The sequence below is a fragment of the Protopterus annectens genome, chromosome 5.part0 (genome assembly GCF_019279795.1).
Source record: "Protopterus annectens isolate FY-2018-M chromosome 5.part0, PAN1.0, whole genome shotgun sequence".
NCBI lineage: Eukaryota > Metazoa > Chordata > Ceratodontiformes > Protopteridae > Protopterus > Protopterus annectens.
The window spans coordinates 1,391,538,503-1,391,557,167 of NC_056735.1; the positions used below are offsets into that span (position 1 = coordinate 1,391,538,503).

Genomic DNA, 18,665 nt, shown 5'->3' on the forward strand with positions numbered 1-18,665 from the left:
GTTATTTTGTTTCAGAAACTTTATCATTGGCCACACATTTTTCCTTTGTTCCATTATTCTAGATGAATAGTCGTTATCAAATCTTATCAGGCTCTGTTTATATTTTAGAGGTACCTTCCGCCAAGCAGATCTTAAAATAGGTTCCTTGTCCAAGTATGAAAGAAATTTGATAATTATTGACCTAGGATGAGAGTTTGAGTTAGTGGCAGGTTTCCCAAGAGCTATGTGTGCCCTTTCGATGCCAAATGAAAGTCCTTCTTTTAAATTTAAAAAGTCAGGGATCCAGCTTGATAAAAAGGAAATAATATCCTCACCTTCTGTGTTTTCAGGTAATCCGAAAATCCTGATGTTATTTCTCCTCTCCCTATTTTCCAAGTCATCTACTTTATTAACCAACCAAGTGTTTTGTTTAAGAAGCAGTTCTTTCTGTGTTTCCACTTCCTTAAGTCTTGCTTTCTAAGTCATTTAGAGAAAGCTCTATTCCTGTTATCCTTGTCTGGTGTTGCTGTAGCATTTCCTTGAGGGCATCAGCCTGTTTTTGACTGCTTGTTTTAAGATTTTCAAGGTTCTCTTTAAAATCATCCACCTTCAAAGATTACTCCTGCAGGGTAGATGCCATTTGTTATAGTTCCTTCTTTAAGGCAGCATCCTGATGAGAATTCTTTGAGTTGCTCATTTTAACAAGTGAATATATCTCCAAGCTTTTTGACAGGAAATTATATGTAAAACTTCACCAAAGTTTCTAATTATGTAAATTAGTCCTTTATCTATACGATTTTATACTCTGAAGAAAAAAAAGAATATTTTTTCCTGTCTTATTTAACTAGTTATATGGAGCTCTAAAATACTGCTGCGTTCAGTTAGCCATTCAGGTTCCGCCCATCCGATCAAAAAAGACCTTTTTTATTATTAAGATATTACATCATTCTGCAAGTGCTCTGGAAGCAGGAGTTCACATTAAAGTGGCCTGGCCGCAAACAAATAATGCATGAATAATGTAGGTCCTGAGGCAGGATTTTGAGCCCATGTTTAGGCTACAACAACAAAATACAATCGCCAACTACAAAAAACAAGGAAGAAACAATAGAGGATGATGATAATAATAACAACAACAATACTACTTCCTCTCTCTTTTTTTTTTTTTCCAATGCAGCCGAGAGATATAAGGCCGAGAAAAGGGAGAGCAGTAGGTAGTCAATGCAAGTGCTGAGAGGAATTGAGGCTACATCTATCCTTACAATTTGAAAATAAAAAAGTTCCAGAGTTAAAGCTAAGAGTTGCACTTAACCAGAAAACTAGACAAGTGAAATATTCTGCAAAAAGGCTAACTTTTAAACAAAAAAGAGGGCACTTACCTTATGGCATTCGGATCATTCCATTCCCAACTGATATTAAGTAAGGTACAAAGCATTAAGGGTGGGCAAAGTTCAGCAGCTTGAGGCAGAGAGCACTGGCAAATGACTGGATCAGATCGGACAGTCTGCTCCAGTCCCACCAATCAGATCGGACAGGCCAGTGAAATAGGAACATGTAATGATTAGGTCACAAAATACCTTCCTACACACATTAAGTAAACTACTTGCCCACTTTAACTTTATGACACACTGAACTGTCTAATTCATACTAATTTAGTTTACTTTCATCTGCTGTGGTTCTAGTTACTTTACCAAGTTGACCAATTCCAAAGCAGTCTCTAATATTTTACAATTAAGCTGCTTCTATAGTAACAGATAGCCATGTTTCCTAACTGTTCAAGTTACCCCTATTCTTGCCCAGACAGTCCTGTATCCTTTACTTTATTTTCTTTTGTTTCACAACAAAAAAAGAAGTTATGTACTCACCATAATGTTCCATCTGAGTAGTTAGAATTCATTTGTCAGCAACCTGTGGGTTCCAGATCCAATACGGATCCGAGCCAGCAGCTTACCAAACTAAAGATCCGAGCTCCAAGTTCCTCTCCATTACCCATACTACCCTGCAACCTCCTTCCAATCCTCAGATCGAGTTTGCCACCTAACAATGTGACACCCAACAACCTAAGCCAAAAAGACCTGACACGAACTCCATCAGGCTTGCCACATTCAGGACATCGAGCCCAAACAGACAAATAACCATCAAGGTCAGGGGGAAGGAGGGAGGGAAGATTGCTGACAAATTAAGTCTAACTACTTAGATGGAACGTTATGGTGAGTACAGAACTTCTTTACCTGAAGTAGTTAACTTCATTTGATCGTCTACCTGTGGAACAGAGTCCCAAGCTACCTGAATCTTGGGAGGCCCTTAAAGAAGGATATTCCGGAGCACTGCAGAGCCAAAGGAAGCCCTTCCTCTAGACACCAAATCTAGTTTATAATGAGTAATGATGGTGTGACAGGAAGTCCAGGTAGCAGCCGAACAGATATCGTCCAGGGAAACTCTAGACCAGAATGCAGCCGAAGTAGCCACAGAACGGGTGGAGTGAGCATGAACCCCTTCTGGGGCTAGTTACTCAAGTTCTCTATAAGCTTGCAAAATACAAAGCAAAATCCACTTACCAATAGTCACTTTTGAAACTGGTTATCCCAAAAAGGGTCTAGCAAAGGAAAGAAAAAACTGATCAGATTTACGGAAAGGTTTGGACCTATGCAAATAAAAATGTAACTGCCTGTGCACATCCAGCAAATGAAGTTTATATTCCCCTTTATTTTGAAAATTAGGGAAAAATACAGGCAAATTAAATCGACTGATTAGTATTTGACTCCGAAGCAATTTTAGGCAGAAAAGACGGGTTAGTCCTGAAAGATACTCTATCCTTGTGAAACACTAGGTAAGGCAGTTTCATACACAGGGCTTGAAGTTCCGACACTCTCCTGGCTGAAGTAATAGCCACCAGGAAGTCAGTTTTCCATGACAAGAATTTTAAGTCAAATGATGCTGCAGGTTCGAATGGGGGCTCGACCAAGGCCTGAAGGACCAAAGTCAAATCCCACAGCAGGGAAAAATTCTTAATAGGAGGCCTTAGAAGAAAAGTACCTCTCACAAAAGTCTTGCAAATTCTGGCAGCAGCTAGGGAGCCTGAATTTTCCCCCACATGAAAATGGGAAATGGCTGCCAGTTGTACTTTCACTGTGGAAGAGCAGGCCCCTTGCTGGAAAATACGAGACAAAAAGTCTAACACCACTGGAACCAGAGCGGTAAAGGGATCCAGATTTCTCTCTGAAGCCCAAATGGAAAAACGTTTCCACTTAGTACTGCAGACTTTCCTGGTAGAGGACTTATGCGCCACTATAAGGATGGATTTAAATGGGGACGAGATACCAGGAGTCCCAGCAACTAAGGGAACTGGAGTAACCAAGCTGTGAGCATGAGACTGTCCAGATTCGGGGGAGTAATTCCTGAGGGATGATGAATAAGATCTAGAATGGGATCCAAGATCCAGGGCGGAGCTAGAAGATGAGACCACAGGCAAGGGAACCAAACTTGACGAGGCCAGAATGGTGCTATGAGGACAACTCTGCTAACCAACTGACGGGCGTTCTGTAAAAGTTTTGTCATGAGTGGAAGCAGGGGATACTCATAAAGAAGACCAGGTGGCCAAGCATGGACAAGAGCATCTCTGGGAGCTTCCCCCATTGGGGGAATTAGAGCAAAAAACTCACTGCACTTTGCGTTGGACGGCGATGCGAAGAGATCGCAGCAAGGCTGACCCCACTTGAGGAAGATCTGTTCTGCTACATAAGGGTTCAGAGACCACTCGTAAGGCAAAAGGATAGTCCTGCTCAATTTGTATGCCAAGATGCTGGACCGACCCGGAATGTGCGTTATCAGAAAGCGGTTGGTGGAGATCGCCCATTCCTGTACTCTCATGGCCTCTCGACAAAGTGGATAAGACCTGGTCCCCCCCTGTTTGTTAATGTACCATACCACTGACATGTTGTCTGACTGGATAGCAATAGTTCCCAGAGGAAGAGAGGCATGAAGGGCCTGCAACGCTAAAAGGACTGCTCTCATCTCTAGAACATTTATATGCAGAATGGTCTCGCTCTGAGTCCACGTGCCTTGGACAGTCCTGCCCGAGCAGTGCCCCCCACCCTAAGCAGGAGGCGTCCATGGTCACCGTGGCTTGGGGCGGAGGTGCTACAAAAGGGCGTCCTTCTCGTAATTCCTAGGATTGAAGCCACCATGTGAGAGACTTCTTGCACACTCTGCTCATAGGAATTGAAAAGTCTAGAGAGTGATGTAGCAGAGACCACAAAACTTGTAACGTCCACTGTAACACTCTCATATGCAGACGTGCACAAGGAATGAGGTTTATAGCTGCTGCCATGGACCGGAGGGAAAGAGTGAGGAGCCTTGATCCTCCAGAGAGAACCCTCTCCACAACGTTGAAAAACGAAGGGGAACCGGCTTCCCTGAAGCTGGTGGTGTGGGTAGCCACACCCCTCGGATCCAACGAGGGGATCGGAGCCGTGGCTAGCACAGCCGGGCCCAAGGAGACAGTATGCCCTGACCACAACGGGGCCGGTGACACACTCATCCCCTCAGATCCGATGCCCAGATCTTGGCTCCGAGAGCTCAGATCCAACGGATCTGACAGGCTCGAGGGCATGGCCAGCGTCGAGGTAGGAGGTACCATCAGCGCCGACCCCCTGACTCCGGGGCTCCTCGGATCCACAGACTCTGAAACCCGAGGGTGGATCAGAGAAGGAGCTATCAGGGCGAAAGTCAGGGCCGAACTCTCCGCTCCAGCTGGGGGGGGGGGCGGGCCAGCAACACTCCCATCTGCAACTGAGTTTGTAGAAACCTTATCATCCGGTCCATATCGGCTTCAGAGAGGCTCCTAATAGACCTCGCCCATGCCACCGATACCAGCCGGGAGGGTCGATGCAAGGACGACCTTGAAGCGGGCCGACCCTCCTCCTCCGGGGAAAATCGTGGAGAACGGAGCCGAGGGGAAGACGGTCTTGCAATTTTTTATGGAGACAATAACACCTTGGCGGGAGGGGCCGACGGATCTGAGTCGGCTTGCCTCTTGTGACTCTTCTCTCAGTCTCTCTCTCTCTTTCTCTCACTTTTTCTTTCTCTCTATGTCTGTCTTTCTTGGCCTCTCTCTCTCTCCCTATATAGAGGTGGGAGTCCAGGACAGGGGAGGAGGGCCAGAAAGCTGAACAGCCACAGCCATGGCTGAAGAAGAAGATGAAGGAACAGAAGAAGTATAGCTGACTCTGCGGGTAAAAGACCCACAAGAATCAGCTTGGTCCTGTGATCCCGCATGGCCCAGGGGTTAAAGGCCGCACAAAATTTGCAGCCAGTTGTTAAATGAGGGACCCCCAAACAGACTACGCACAGAGTGTGGCTATCGGCCGGGGACAGCTTATGGCCACACTCTGTGCACTTAGAGAAAGTCAGTTTTTGACTTTCTGACATTCCTGCTTAGCTAGCTAAGTCAGGGGCAGACACACATGGACACTGGCTAAGGGCGGGAAGGGGGGCCTACACAACTGAAAATTAAGCAACTCTCTAAACTACAAAGATTTTAAAACTATACACCAAAAACACCCAATGTGGGAATAAGGGAAGAGTTATGAACTGTTTCACACAGAAAGAGGTGCACACAGACTGAAAAAACTAGATTAAACCTAACTAACCTCCTGGAGTTCAGAAATCTCTTGCTGGCGAAGCCGCAGCAAACGAGATCTGGAGATTGGAAGGAGGTTGCAGGGTAGTATGAGTAAGGGGGAGGAGCTTGGAGCTCGGATCTTTAGCTTGGCAAGCTGCCGGCTTGGATCTGTATCGGATCCGGAACCACAGGTTGATGATCAAATGAAGTTAACTGCTTCAGATCATACTATTTTTTAAAACTTCAGCATCTCTCACGTTATGGGTGAAACGTTCTCATAAAACAATGCACCTACCCAGTAATTAAATAAATAATATACTCACGTGTCACTGGCACAGACCCTGAAGCAACTCATCAGAAGCTCAGCTGCTTTTTCCAACATGTCACCTGTTTTGCCTTTGCCTTTCTTTGACAGCTGCTGATCAGCCTAATATTTAAAAAGAAAAAAAAACTTAAAATCCATAATTACTAAATGCAGTGTTGTTCAATAAATAAAGCCATTTTTGTCAAGCTAAAAGACCCAGCTCCCTTTTTGCACAGAAAAACTAAGAAACCACCAGACACGTCTTTCAAGTATGCATACAGCATTCGTATTATGACCACATAAAATAGAATTTCCACATAAAACTACAAATGTAGTAACACACTGTAGTTACAGTAATAGAAAAAGTACAGTTTTGTACCTACCATAAATGTAGATGTCCGATAGGTATGCATCTGCAGTCCTAACATATGGGTTGTCCTGCCTCAGGAAGCCCTTCGGTCGGCCGGATTCCAAAGTCTGGGTCTAGCCTCGGCTGATGTCGCACTTCACCCGACATCATAGCTGCTGTTTATTGGGTATAAAGGCATCAGCCGACGCCATTTTCCTCAGTGTTTCTTGCCCCAGATGCCAGGTGCCCTCTAGGAAGGCTAAATTTGGATAAATGCAAATAATTCCAAACAGTAGAGAGCAAACAATATAAAAATATATATCTATATACATATATACAAACAAATACACCATAATAGATTCCCCCAGCTAGCTAAAAGAGGGGTAAATACCCTAGGAATACCACAGAGGGGAAGGAGGGTGGGTAATCCTGACTGCAGATGCATACCTATCGGACATCTACATTTATGGTAGGTACAAAACTGTACTATGTCCTTCAAGGATGCATCTGCAGTCCTAACATATGGGTAGAATACCATAGCCAAACTGGGGGAGGAGGCACTAAGATAAAGATGGTGTAGTTAAGATCCCTTGCAAAACAGCAGTTGCAAACCCTGCTCGGGATCTAGAGTATAAGGGAAGATTATAATGCTTGGTAAATGTATGCACGGAGCTCCAAGTAGCAGCTTCTAAAATGTCTTTGGTAGCCACTCCTCGTAGGAAAGCTGTAGTGGTGGCTGTAGCTCTTGTGGAATGAGGTCTGATATTATCAAGAGTTGTCTTTCCATGAAAAGAATAGCAAAATCGAATGCAATTTCCTATCCATTTTGAGATTGTCTGTTTAGAAATTGCGTTTCCTTGCATTCCTGTTGCATATGCTACCAGAAGCTGGTCAGTTTTTCTGCTGGTCTTAGTTCTGTCCAGATAGTAGCGTAATTGTCTGTGCACATCCAAGGTATGTAGCAGTCTTTCCCCCCTGTTCTGTGGGTTGGGGAAGAATGTAGGTAAATGAATCGCTTGGTTCAATGATACTCTGGAGACCACTTTTGGCATAAAGGTAGGGTTAGTTCTCAGAGAGACTCTGTCCTGATGGAAGATAAGGAAGGGTTGTACTGCCATTAATGCCTGTAATTCAGATACCCTTTTCTTGCTGAAGTAATTGCTAGCAGGAAAGCAGTTTTCCAAGACAAGAATTGTAATTCTGCTGTTGCTGCTGGTTCAAAAGGGGGAAGTGTTAACTTTTCCAGCACAAAGTTGAGATCCCATGTAGGTAAAGGTGGTTTCCTTGGAGGTTTTACATTTTTGATTCCTCTCAAGAACTGCCTGAGTAGAGGATGAGAGAAGACAGGAGGATCCATGTTGTATTCTGCTGAAATTGCTGATGCATGAATCTTAATGGAGGAGTAAGACAGGCCATTGTGGAACAGCTCTGCTAAATATTCCAGGATGTGTGCTATGTTTGCCAATGAGACATTTTCTCCCTTTGCTGCACTCCAAATGAGGTATCTTTTCCACTTGGCTGAATAAGTCTTCCTTGTGGAGGGTCTGCATGCCTCCAGGATAATGTCCTTAACCCTCTGAGATAAACCTGGGTTATTTTGTTTTATGCAATATTCCAAGCAGCTAGCTGCAGTGTTTTCAAGTTTGGATGTAGGATCTTGTAATTGTCCTGTGTTAGTAGTAAGGGACATAGAGGTAGAGGCCATGCGTGTGTCCGAGACATGCTTCTCAGTAGCGGGTACCAATGTTGCCTCGGCCAGTCTGGAGCTATCAGAATTACCCTTGGCTGATCCTCTCTGATCTTCAGTAGAACTTTGTACATCAAGGGAAGAGGTGAAAATGCATATGCTGTCAGGTTTTTCCAGCTGAAGAAAAGGAAGTCCATCCTCCAAGCAAGTGGGTGGTATGCTCTGGTGCAGAATTTCTTCAATTGGTGGTTGTGTGGGGAGGCGAACAGGTCTATCTGTGGTAGTCCCCATTTCTTTGTTATGGCTTTGAAGATATCTGGATGCAGCATCCATTCGTGAGCATCCGTGGTAGTTCTGCTTAAGGTGTCTGCTAGAGAATTTTCTTTTCCTGGTACAAATCTGGCCTGAAGTTGAATGTTGAGATTCAGGGCCACATTCCACAGGTCCATTGCCATCCGGCATAGAGGATATGAATGTGTACCTCCCTGTTTGTTGGTGTACCATATGACTGTGGTATTGTCCGTCCTTATCAGCAGATGACCCTGTTGGAGTGGTCTGAATGCCTGGATCGCATGTTTCACTGCCAGCATCTCCTTTAGATTTATGTGTAGATTCAGCTGGTCTTGGGTCCATAGGCCTTGTATACACTTGTCCACCAAGTGTGCCCCCCATCCTAGGTCTGAGGCGTCCGTGGTGATGGTCTGGCTTGGCTGAGGTTTGTGGAAAGGCAAGCCTCTGTTCAACTGACAGGCCTGAGCCCACCACAGGAATTCTTGCTTCAGGCATGGGATTATTGGAATCTGGGCTTCTAGACTGTGCTTGTGTTGAGACCCATACATTCCTTAGGTACCATTGTAGCTTTCTCATATGCAGCCTGGCATGCGGAACCAATATTATGCAGGATGCCATGTAGCCCAGGGCTTGCAGGACTTTCCTTGCAGTAAGCTGAGTTTGTGTTGTTAATGTCATGAAGTAGACTGGTAGTTGCTTTTGTTTTTCTTCTGTGAGAAAAGCCATCTGAGTTGATGTATCTAGTTCTGCACCCAAGAATGTTATCCTTTGGGATGGTACTAGTCTTGACTTTTGCATGTTGATTGTGTATCCCAAGGCTTGCAACAGTTGTATGACATTTACCAAATCTTTTGTTAATTTTGCCTTGTTGTCCGCTTGTATTAGGCAGTCGTCCAGGTATGGGTAAATTTGAATTCCCTGAAGTCTGCAATGAGCAATTACTGATGCCAGGCATTTCGTGAATACTCTGGGCGCAGTAGATAAGCCAAAAGGCAATGCTGAGAATTGATAATGCTCTGATCCTGCAAGAAATCTGAGGTGTCTTCTGCAATCTGGTCATATAGGGAAGTGCAGGTATGCCTCCTTGAGATCTAGAGTCACCAGCCTTGCCCAGCATGGGAAGAAGCTGCTGGAGGGTCAGCATTTTGAATTTTGGAACAATGAGGTATGTGTTCAGTGCGGACAAGTCTAGAATATGTCTCCATTGATTTTCTTTTCTTGGTACAAGGAAAAGCCTGGAGTAAAATCCTTGGCCTTGTTCCATAGGTGGCACCTCTTCTATAGCTCTCATCCTTAGTAAGTTGTTGATTTGTCTTAGAGCGTCTGTTTTTTGGCTTGGTGGTAGGTTTGGCATTCCTCTCTTTTTTGGTAGAGTGTGGAAGTGAAACCTGTAGCCCTTGTCTATTGTTTGTAAAGTCCATTTGTCTCCTGTAATGTAATGCCAGTTGACGGAGAATAAGGCTAGTTTTCCGCCCAAGGGTGCTTCCAGTTGTTCCCTGGTAGGCGGAACTAGAGCCAAGTCATTGTGTCTGCCCTGTGGTTGTAGTTGATTCTGTGGCAGTACTTCTCTGGTTGGCAGGTTGCCACTAACGTCCCCTGTAGGCACCCCTAGATTGACCTCTGCCTCTTGGGCGTCTATTTCTGCCTCTCTGCGCTCTGGAGTTGTCTGGAAAGGACCAATTCTTCGAAGGCCAATTTCTGCTAAACCTCGGAGGTTGGACCTGTAAGAAATCCTTGACTGTTTGGACAGATTTTGCTTTTTCTTCCACCTTCTTTAGAACCTCCTGTGCAGGGGAGCCAAACAAACTTTGTTTCTCCATTGGAACATCTAGGAGTTTTGACTTAACATGGTCTGGTAAGGATTGTTCTTTTAACCAGGCATGCCTTCGAATCACTGTTCCAGTCATAGCTGATCTAAAGGAAGCCTCCAGTGCATCATAGCCACATTTTAAGAAATGGTTACTGACCTGCTGAGAGTTATGTACCAAATCCTGAAGGGACTTGCGGTCTAAAGGTTCAGGAGAAGACAGTTTTTTATTTAGCTGGTCTAACAAAAATTCCTGGTACTGAATCATGTGAAATTGACAGTTCAAGGCCCTGGCCGAAAGAGTAGCGGAAGTATAAACCTTTTTACCCCATCTCTCTAATGCTCTAGATTCCCTTTCAGAGGGAAGAGGGTTTTTGGCAGAGGCAGCTGCCACACCTTTAGGGCCCTGTGAAATGGTTTCAGGGTCTGAAACAGGGGCCTTATACAAATGGTAGTGTGTGTCCGGGACCCTGTAATATCTGTCTGGCTTGGCAGGGGCCGGAGGAAGAGAATCAGGAGCAGTACAGGCATCATTATATGCATCATCAACAACTGTTAGTACTGGCGGAATGGCTAAAGGCCTATGATGTGGTAAGTGTAAAAAGGTCCTTAGCCTTTTCCTTGAATCTGAAAAATCCTGGCCCTGCCATTGGAAGTGTTTACTCATAGCATGCAAGGTTTCCCCAAAGGAAAATTCTTCAGGAGGAGAAGCAGAAGGAATGGAGTCTTCTGCATCAGAATCCTCATAAGGAGAATAAGGGCCTTCGTGAGGGTCTGAAATGTCTGAGTCATCCGAGGAATAATCTGTAGAGACAGGTTCCGGGGGTTCGGTCCTAGGCCTCTTGTCTGGAGGGGGCTGAGAGGCCCTGTCTGGGGGAGGTTGGGATCCTCTGATCAAATAAATGAGATCCTCAGCCAGGCTGAGTATTTGGGAACTAGAGGTAGGCCTATGTGAAGGAGCTTTGGCAGGTAAGGCCTTAGAAGATTTAGCTGCTTTAGCCCTGGCAAAAGCCTTGATAGACATGGAAGCAGGGGGTCTAGCAGCCCCACGTGCAGGGGTAGATATGTCTAAAGGAATAGTGTCTGACAAATCCTGGGTGCCTGCTACTGTAGCAGTAAATTCCGTAGCAGATTCAGCCATGCTCTGTGAGGCCTCGACTATCGGAGGCATGCTTTCGGCCGAAGGAAGAACCGGGGGCTCGGTTTCAGCCGAAACCAAGACATTCGCGGTTGGCCTAACCGTGGTTTCAGCCGAAACCGCGGGCCGCGAATGTCGGTCCTTTTCCTTGCGCTTTTTAGCTAATTGAGTAGTCGGAGTCTCCGACGGCATTTTGTATGCAAAAGCGGGACCGAAAAACTCCTCTGTAAACTCCGACCGACGTCTAAGTGTCCGTCGGTTGAAGGAAGCACAGGCTAGACAAGCTGATACGTCGTGGTCTGGGCCTAAGCAAGGAAGGCAGTAAGAGTGGAAATCCTTATGAGGTATTTGTTTCCCACAAGTTAAACAATTATTTACTTTGTCTGACATCGGCTGAGGCAAGAAAGAGTCCCCAACGGGGTACTTAGCTTTTTAGAAGTCTTCGGTAGTAGAAATCTCTGGATCTGACCGACCGGCACTTGCGAACAGCTTCTGCTTCGGGCACCACGTGGCAAGAAAGACTGAGGAAAATGGCGTCGGCTGATGCCTTTATACCCAATAAACAGCAGCTATGACGTCGGGTGAAGTGCGACATCAGCCGAGGCCAGACCCAGACTTTGGAATCCGGCCGACCGAAGGGCTGCCTGAGGCAGGACAACCCATATGTTAGGACTGCAGATGCATCCTTGAAGGACATCAAATTACTATTCCCTCAGTTTACTGCATATATACTACTATAAATCACAAATTTATGTTAACCACCCCCCCCAAACCAAATATACACACAGTTCTTTTTTGTTAACTATGTTGCATAAGTACTGAAAAATCCAATAACAGTTTCCAAAGGGTCAGATGCCAGCAGTCCAATGCACAGCAGTCCAAAAGGCACTCGCTTCCACATTAATTACTAGTACAATTAACATTACAACATTCTGGATTACAGGGTAGTAACATCATCTTTTTCTTTCAGCTGCTCGCACTAGGAGTCGCCACAGTGAATCATCTGTTACTATTTCTTCCTGTCCTTTGCATATTGCTCTGTCACACCAGCCACCTGCATGTCCTTTCTCACAGATCTACTTTAGCCGCTCAAAAGCCGAAAGCCCCGAATACAAATAGCGTGACACAAACAGCAAACTGCAAATACTGCGAACGAAACCGCAAAAGGGGAAATATCGAATTTGCATAGTTGGCCCATCTGCGGTATAGCTCCGTAAGGTAAGTGTGTGATAGTTACGGACCTTAGGACTAGGGAGGGGTTAAGGATAGTGCATAGACAGTTTTGTATATGGGGTTTAGTGTAGGGTTAGTAGTAGGGTTTGGGTGCTTTAATTTAGAGTTAGAAGTAGGGTTTTGGTTAGTGTATGCATGTGTTGTTTTTACTGTTTGGGTGGTTGTGAGTTGCGGTGGTGGGTTGGCCGACTATGATGGTTCGAGGTTTGAAATTTCACGGTTTAGTAATTCTGACGTATTTGCGGTTCGCTCTTTATGTGTCGCATTATTTGTATTCGGGGTTTTCAGATTTCCAGAGGATAAAGTAGACTCTCTTTCTCACCACATCCATAAATCTTATCTTAGGCCTTCCTCTTTTCATCTTACCTAGCAGCTCCATCCTTAGCATCATTCTCCCAATATACCTAGCATCCATCCTCAGCACATGTTCAAACCAATGCAATCTTGTCTCTATGGCTTTATCTTCAAACCATTCAACCTGAGCTGACCCTCTAATATACTGATTCCTAATCCTGTCCATTCTCGTCACACCCATTACAAATCTTAGCATCTTTAATTCTGCCACCTCCAGCTCAGACTCCTGTCTTTTCGTAAGTGCCACCATCTCCAACCCATACAACATAGCTGGTCTCACTACCATTTTGAAGACCTTCCCTTTCATTGTTACTGGTACTTGTCTGTCACAAATCACTTCTGACACTCTTCTCCACCCACTCCACCATGCATGCACTCTCTTCAACACTCAACATTACTCTGAACTATTGATCCCAAATATTTAAACTTATCCACCTTCACCAACTCTACTCCCTGCATCGTCACAATTCCTCTGTCCTCCCTCTCATTCACAAACATATATTCTGTCTAGCAACATGACATGACATATTTCATTCATTAACTAGGTGATCAACCATGACTCGAGGAAAAATAGTCTATTTAAGGAATAACTGAATGTCTCATTTCAAACTTGATAATTTTGATAAGTCCAATAGAATCTAAGATGAGTCAAGAGAAAATTCTTAGCAAAGTTTTACAAAATATGATGAGAAAATCTTCACAGAATTATGTATCACTCGAATGCATTATCTCCAGTCTGATAGAGGAACTGTAAACACGGTCACGTAATGACATGAGACTGGTATTTCTTTTGTCACTATGTATAAAACACAGAATGTGTGCCTTAATAGCATGTTTTAAGCTCATGAAAGATCCTGAATTCCAAAAGAGAAATCATAAAAAAATCCCTGCCAAAGACCAAAGATTATAAAAGAAATCACACATATGGAAATGTTCTTAATAAAACATTGAAATGCCTGCCACACTTTACATGAAAAATCAACCCCCACATGCAGTTCAACAACTCATGTTTCTTTAGTGCCTAAAATGTGGTTCCAGTATGATTTACCAAAAATCAAGCTGTACATTTTAAAATTTAATTTCTTTGACACTGAAGTAAAGGAAGGAAAGTCCAACCTTTTATTGTTTAAACATAACCTCCTATGTGATTTGGCAGAGGAATTTTGAGCAAATACAGCACATTTTTACAGCATTCAAGATTAAAAATCTCAAACATTCCCACTATAAACACTGGGGAATAGCAGTATTACTTTTTATGTACTTTATAAATTTCTTGTTTACCATAATATCTTATTTTCATTAGTTTAACAAAGGCAGAATACTGATCCACCTGGACCATTTTCAAGTTCAGACCGGAAGCCAAAGTTCAGTAATGTACACAACAGAATATTAAGTCAAAAGAATCACTGATAGTTTTGGTACAAGAATCACAGAGAATATTAACAACAGGAATAACCAATGTTTCATCTACAACAATGATAAAATTTTAAATTAACAGCTGTCTGGGTAATTAATGTAAAGAAAAAAAAAAAAAAAAAAAAAATCATCATCAGGTTCCAGCAGGTATGCAAGATGCTATTTACAATACTTCTACTCAACTACACAGCAGTTTAAAAATTCTCACTTCGTTATGTCCAGCATGACTCATACAAAGGGGAATTAAAATGGATTCTGGGAACCACAAGACAAAGCAGTAAAACAGGCTCATGTTAGTATGGCAGGGTACACAAAGGCAATTTTGTGGCTGCACTAAAATGCTATGAATACAAAGATACACTGAAAAAAATGTTAAATACTGTACTTACTAAGCTTAATTTAACATTCTGAAATTGGTTTGGGCACTGGAAATGATGCAGTGGTCACCAAAGGCATGTTTATTTCCATGGTAACAACATGCTTTTGGTAGCTTTAACTCCTACTCTATCCCATAATGTCCTGCTCCCTTCTGAGTCTCCAGATGAAGTGAACAGCAGACATGGTCATGGTCATCTAGGAAGGATTATGACAGATATCTCTATGTACAGGAATTTAGAACAGGAAAATCATTAATAAGGCCTCTGGTAATCCTCAAGGTTCTTCCAGATAGGGCAATTTGGAAAGGGTTAGGTGAGCAGGTTATTCCACTGTCAAACCAGATACCAGCTAAATCTAGCTTGAGCCCTGACCGTGTGTGCTTTTAATCTAGATGGACAAATTTACTGCTACATGGATACATGGAAGTTAAGTACTCACCATAATAATAGCTCCGTGTTATCCTATTTTCATCTGGTTCAACTGATGGGTCTCAGAGCTGATTCAGATCTGGTCTCGGCACTTCCAAAAATATGGATCAAGGGCTCTAACTCCTCCCCTACCCATAATCCCTGCCTCTTCCTAAATACCTCAGACTGAGTTTGCCCATTACCTATCTGATATATTACTGAAACTTGTGCTAAAAGCAGGTATAAACATATGAAGAAGATGTAACCAGCTAAGGTTGAGTTTTGTAAGACTCCTCAGGGTATAAGAATAGAAAAGTATAAAAGTAATAATATACAATTAAAAAAATATATGTTGTAGTATTTGTGTAAAAAATATATATAATAAAAATATATGTATATAGTAAAAATAATGAATGGTGCAAGTATTTGAAATAAAGTGTCTGTTGATAAATATTTAAATTCCCCACACTGTAATTTATGAAAACCCTTGGTTACTCAAATTATAAACTAAATAAGCATCGACAATTTAATTATATATTATTACTTTTATACCACATCTAAATAATGTACAGTATAAGAAGAGTTATAGTACAACAAGGAAAGAACAAATGGGGAAGTTTAAAGAACACTTTGGGAGTGCTCTGAAAGAAATGGAGTGATATTACTTTAAGGGCAGTAATAAAATATTGGCGCCAAATAAGTTATTTAAACTCTTGAGCACCCAAGTGTTATTGTTCTGAAGAAGCCTACATGCTGTAGGTGAAAGCGCTTAACCTGTTTTCAGATGTTGGAATTATTTCCTACATTGTAGTTTTTACATTGTTATTTCTTGAATGGAATTTTTATTGTAAAAATACGAGTTTGTACTGCATTAAACGTTTGTTTTTGGAGTCTGCACTGTGTTTCCTCTGTGCTTTTACATTGTTTCACAGAGAAGATAGCGTAGTTTGTTGGACTCAACGTATTAAAAACTTTTCAGTATTCCTTAACATTAACAGTCCACTTTGTCACCCCTATGCTTCTTTATTGGCCTATCAGTTTTTGTGACTACTTCCTTCCTTCATGTCCGGGGGGGGGGGGGGGGTACATCCTCTTCTTGAGCCTGGTCTTACTCTGCGGTAGGAATGTTTCCATGTCTCTCTCCATTGTAGATGCACAGACAAGCCAGTTGTCTAGTATTTTTATCTCTAGCAGGTGTAAGTGAGATGTGACTGGAGCCATGTACATGGTGAATACCTGGGCAAGGTTATGGTGAGTCCAAAGGGCAGGGATCTGAACTGGTAATAACTGGCTCCCACCTTAAGGTACTGGAATATCCTGGATGATTATGCTACATTAATATATAGGTAAGTATGCTTGAGATCCAGAAAAACATATCCAGTCTTCTAGCCTGAAGTTTGGCCAATGCATTGCACAGTGACCATCCAGAAATACTCACTTTCCACATACTGATTCAGATGACTGAGGTCTAGAATCAGTCTGCAGTCCTGGGTCTTTCTGGCTATTTTCAATAAGAGATTTTCCACCTCCCGTTGGGTCACTCTCCTCTAACGGGTTGGAACTAAGGGAAGATGGAAGGTTGGGTGTTTGGGCAATTTAAAAAATGGTATGGAGTAACCTTTGGACATAATTTCTCCATTTGTCAGGCATGATGACCACCCATGAAAATCGATATGGGAAAGATGTCCACCAACTGCCTCCACATACTGACGGAACCCTTCAGTGAGCCCTCTGAATACCTGTTGGTGCAGACCACCACTCTCATTGGCAGTGGTCAACAAAGGAATTCCTATTGTCTGGAACATCTGTCATATTGCAGCTTGCACTGGGACTGCTGGGATTTACAAAATCAGACACTGTTGGAAACCTAGCTTGTCTGAAAATATCTCTGAGGGGTGAAAATGTTAACCCCCACCAACAGTTGCATCTTACCCTCTTACTCACATTACAGCTGTTTGTCCTTCACCTTCTTAACATACGAGTTCCAAAGAAAGAACTGATGAAAGCTACTTTAAAGTGTTCTAGAAAGTCTGTAAGGTGTAGCCATGTCACACTGCAATGCCTGAACCAGCTGATTTAGCTGTCACATTTACTGCATTATGTAACATATGTATGGACAATGACGAAATACAATTAATAGTTGCCACCTGGGTCTTTAGTTGTTTCCACAAGTCACCAGTTGGCAACTGCTTCAGATTTTCAATAGTTTTGTCTTCCAAGTCCCCTTGAAACCTTTTAATATATGAGCCAGGTAGTTAAATGCTCAACTTGTACAGTCTCTAAGTCTATCATCTACGAATCCTTATTAGAAGGACAGTCTGAGTATCCATTGGGACCTCACATTTGGTAGCTGCTAACACCAAAATGGACTTTACAAGCAGAAAATTGCTCCAATGTTTTCTGTCTTGGGAATTCACAACACTCTGTCAGGCATACACACGAAAGGCTCCTCTAGGTTATGATCAGTCCATGCCTTGAAGCAAACCATATCAATCAATTTGTCTAGGGGGTGACAACAACCAGGCCAATGGAGAAGAGGAGTTATAAGCCACTCACAAGATATTTTGTACTGGGGAAGAGGGGGTCAACAGGCCATGATCCCCTCTTTCTCAAATGTGGTGTATTTAGAAACAGAGTGGAAGGAACCACCCATTCATCAGATCCACGTTTCAGAAGGGGACTCCAAGAAAGCGTCCAGGTACTACTTCTTACACTGCCTGTTCTTAAAAGTGCTCAGTGGGAACTCTTCCGAGCTGTCAATTGGAGAAGGCACCTCAAACTTTGACAATCAGTGTCTAAAAGGCTCTCTGTCCTACATGGGCATGACAGATGAACAACTTAAAGGCTTTGGCTCAACAGTGCCTAGGGGTGAAATGTAGGCCCATGTGCCTGTTCATACCATAAAACGAGATCTGATCTACTCTGAGATGAACCATCCACTGGCGTACATGGGGCCAAAGCCATTGGCATCAGCACTGATGCTGTCAGTATCAAAGGGTGGCCATCAGCACTGACTGCCGGCACTGAAGATCACCATGGAGGGCTTCAGTAGTGAAAGGTTAAAAGCTGACAATTTCAGTGTTGATAATGGCCCAAAAAAGATGGGACTTGGTCTGCACTGGGCACTTGAGGCCTGATCCCTCTAGATATAGTGGGGATTAGTACCAACAATGACAAGACCAATGCCTCCACAGATGCAGAGAACACTGACATCAAACAAAGTATGTCCTTGAGCGTCGAGAACATTGGCATGGCATCTCCTGCTGGTTCTGAAGCTACTGGAACAAAAACTGGGCTTGTGGTAGGAATGGACATGAAAGAGGTCTGATGTTCTTCTCATGCCACCCTACACACAGAGGGGGAACAAAAGACACCAAACTGAAGTTGAGCTTTTATAAATGCTGGCATCACCTTTGCCCAACCCAGCTGTGCAGGGTTCTGGAGAGACCAAGAGGAATGAAAGGACACTGCTAATGCAGAGCAAGAGGAAAGGAAGCAGGAAAGCTCCTGCTCTGAGGAGTAGCTTCCCTTTCTCGTCCTTGGAGCAGAGTCCACAGTTACAAGAAATCCTGCTGAAGTGGAGAAGCAGACCTGAACAGAATCACCAAAGTGAAAAGACTTAGTCAGAATGAAGATACTGCCACTAGCCTAGGTACTATTGCTGTGGAAAGCTTCTTTAGAGAGGACATATCAGATTCCTCA

General features: G+C 43.3%; 1 protein-coding gene across 1 annotated transcript in view; it reads right to left on the reverse strand.

Annotated features, from left to right (window-relative positions):
• Positions 1 to 18,665, reverse strand: part of PCID2 (PCI domain containing 2) — a 593,048-nt gene that overhangs the window by 208,013 nt on the left and 366,370 nt on the right. Inside the window, exon 8 of the mRNA XM_044071205.1 lies at positions 5,923 to 6,026. Coding sequence (XP_043927140.1) covers positions 5,923 to 6,026 — 104 coding nt within the window. The remainder of the gene's footprint in view (positions 1 to 5,922; positions 6,027 to 18,665) is intronic.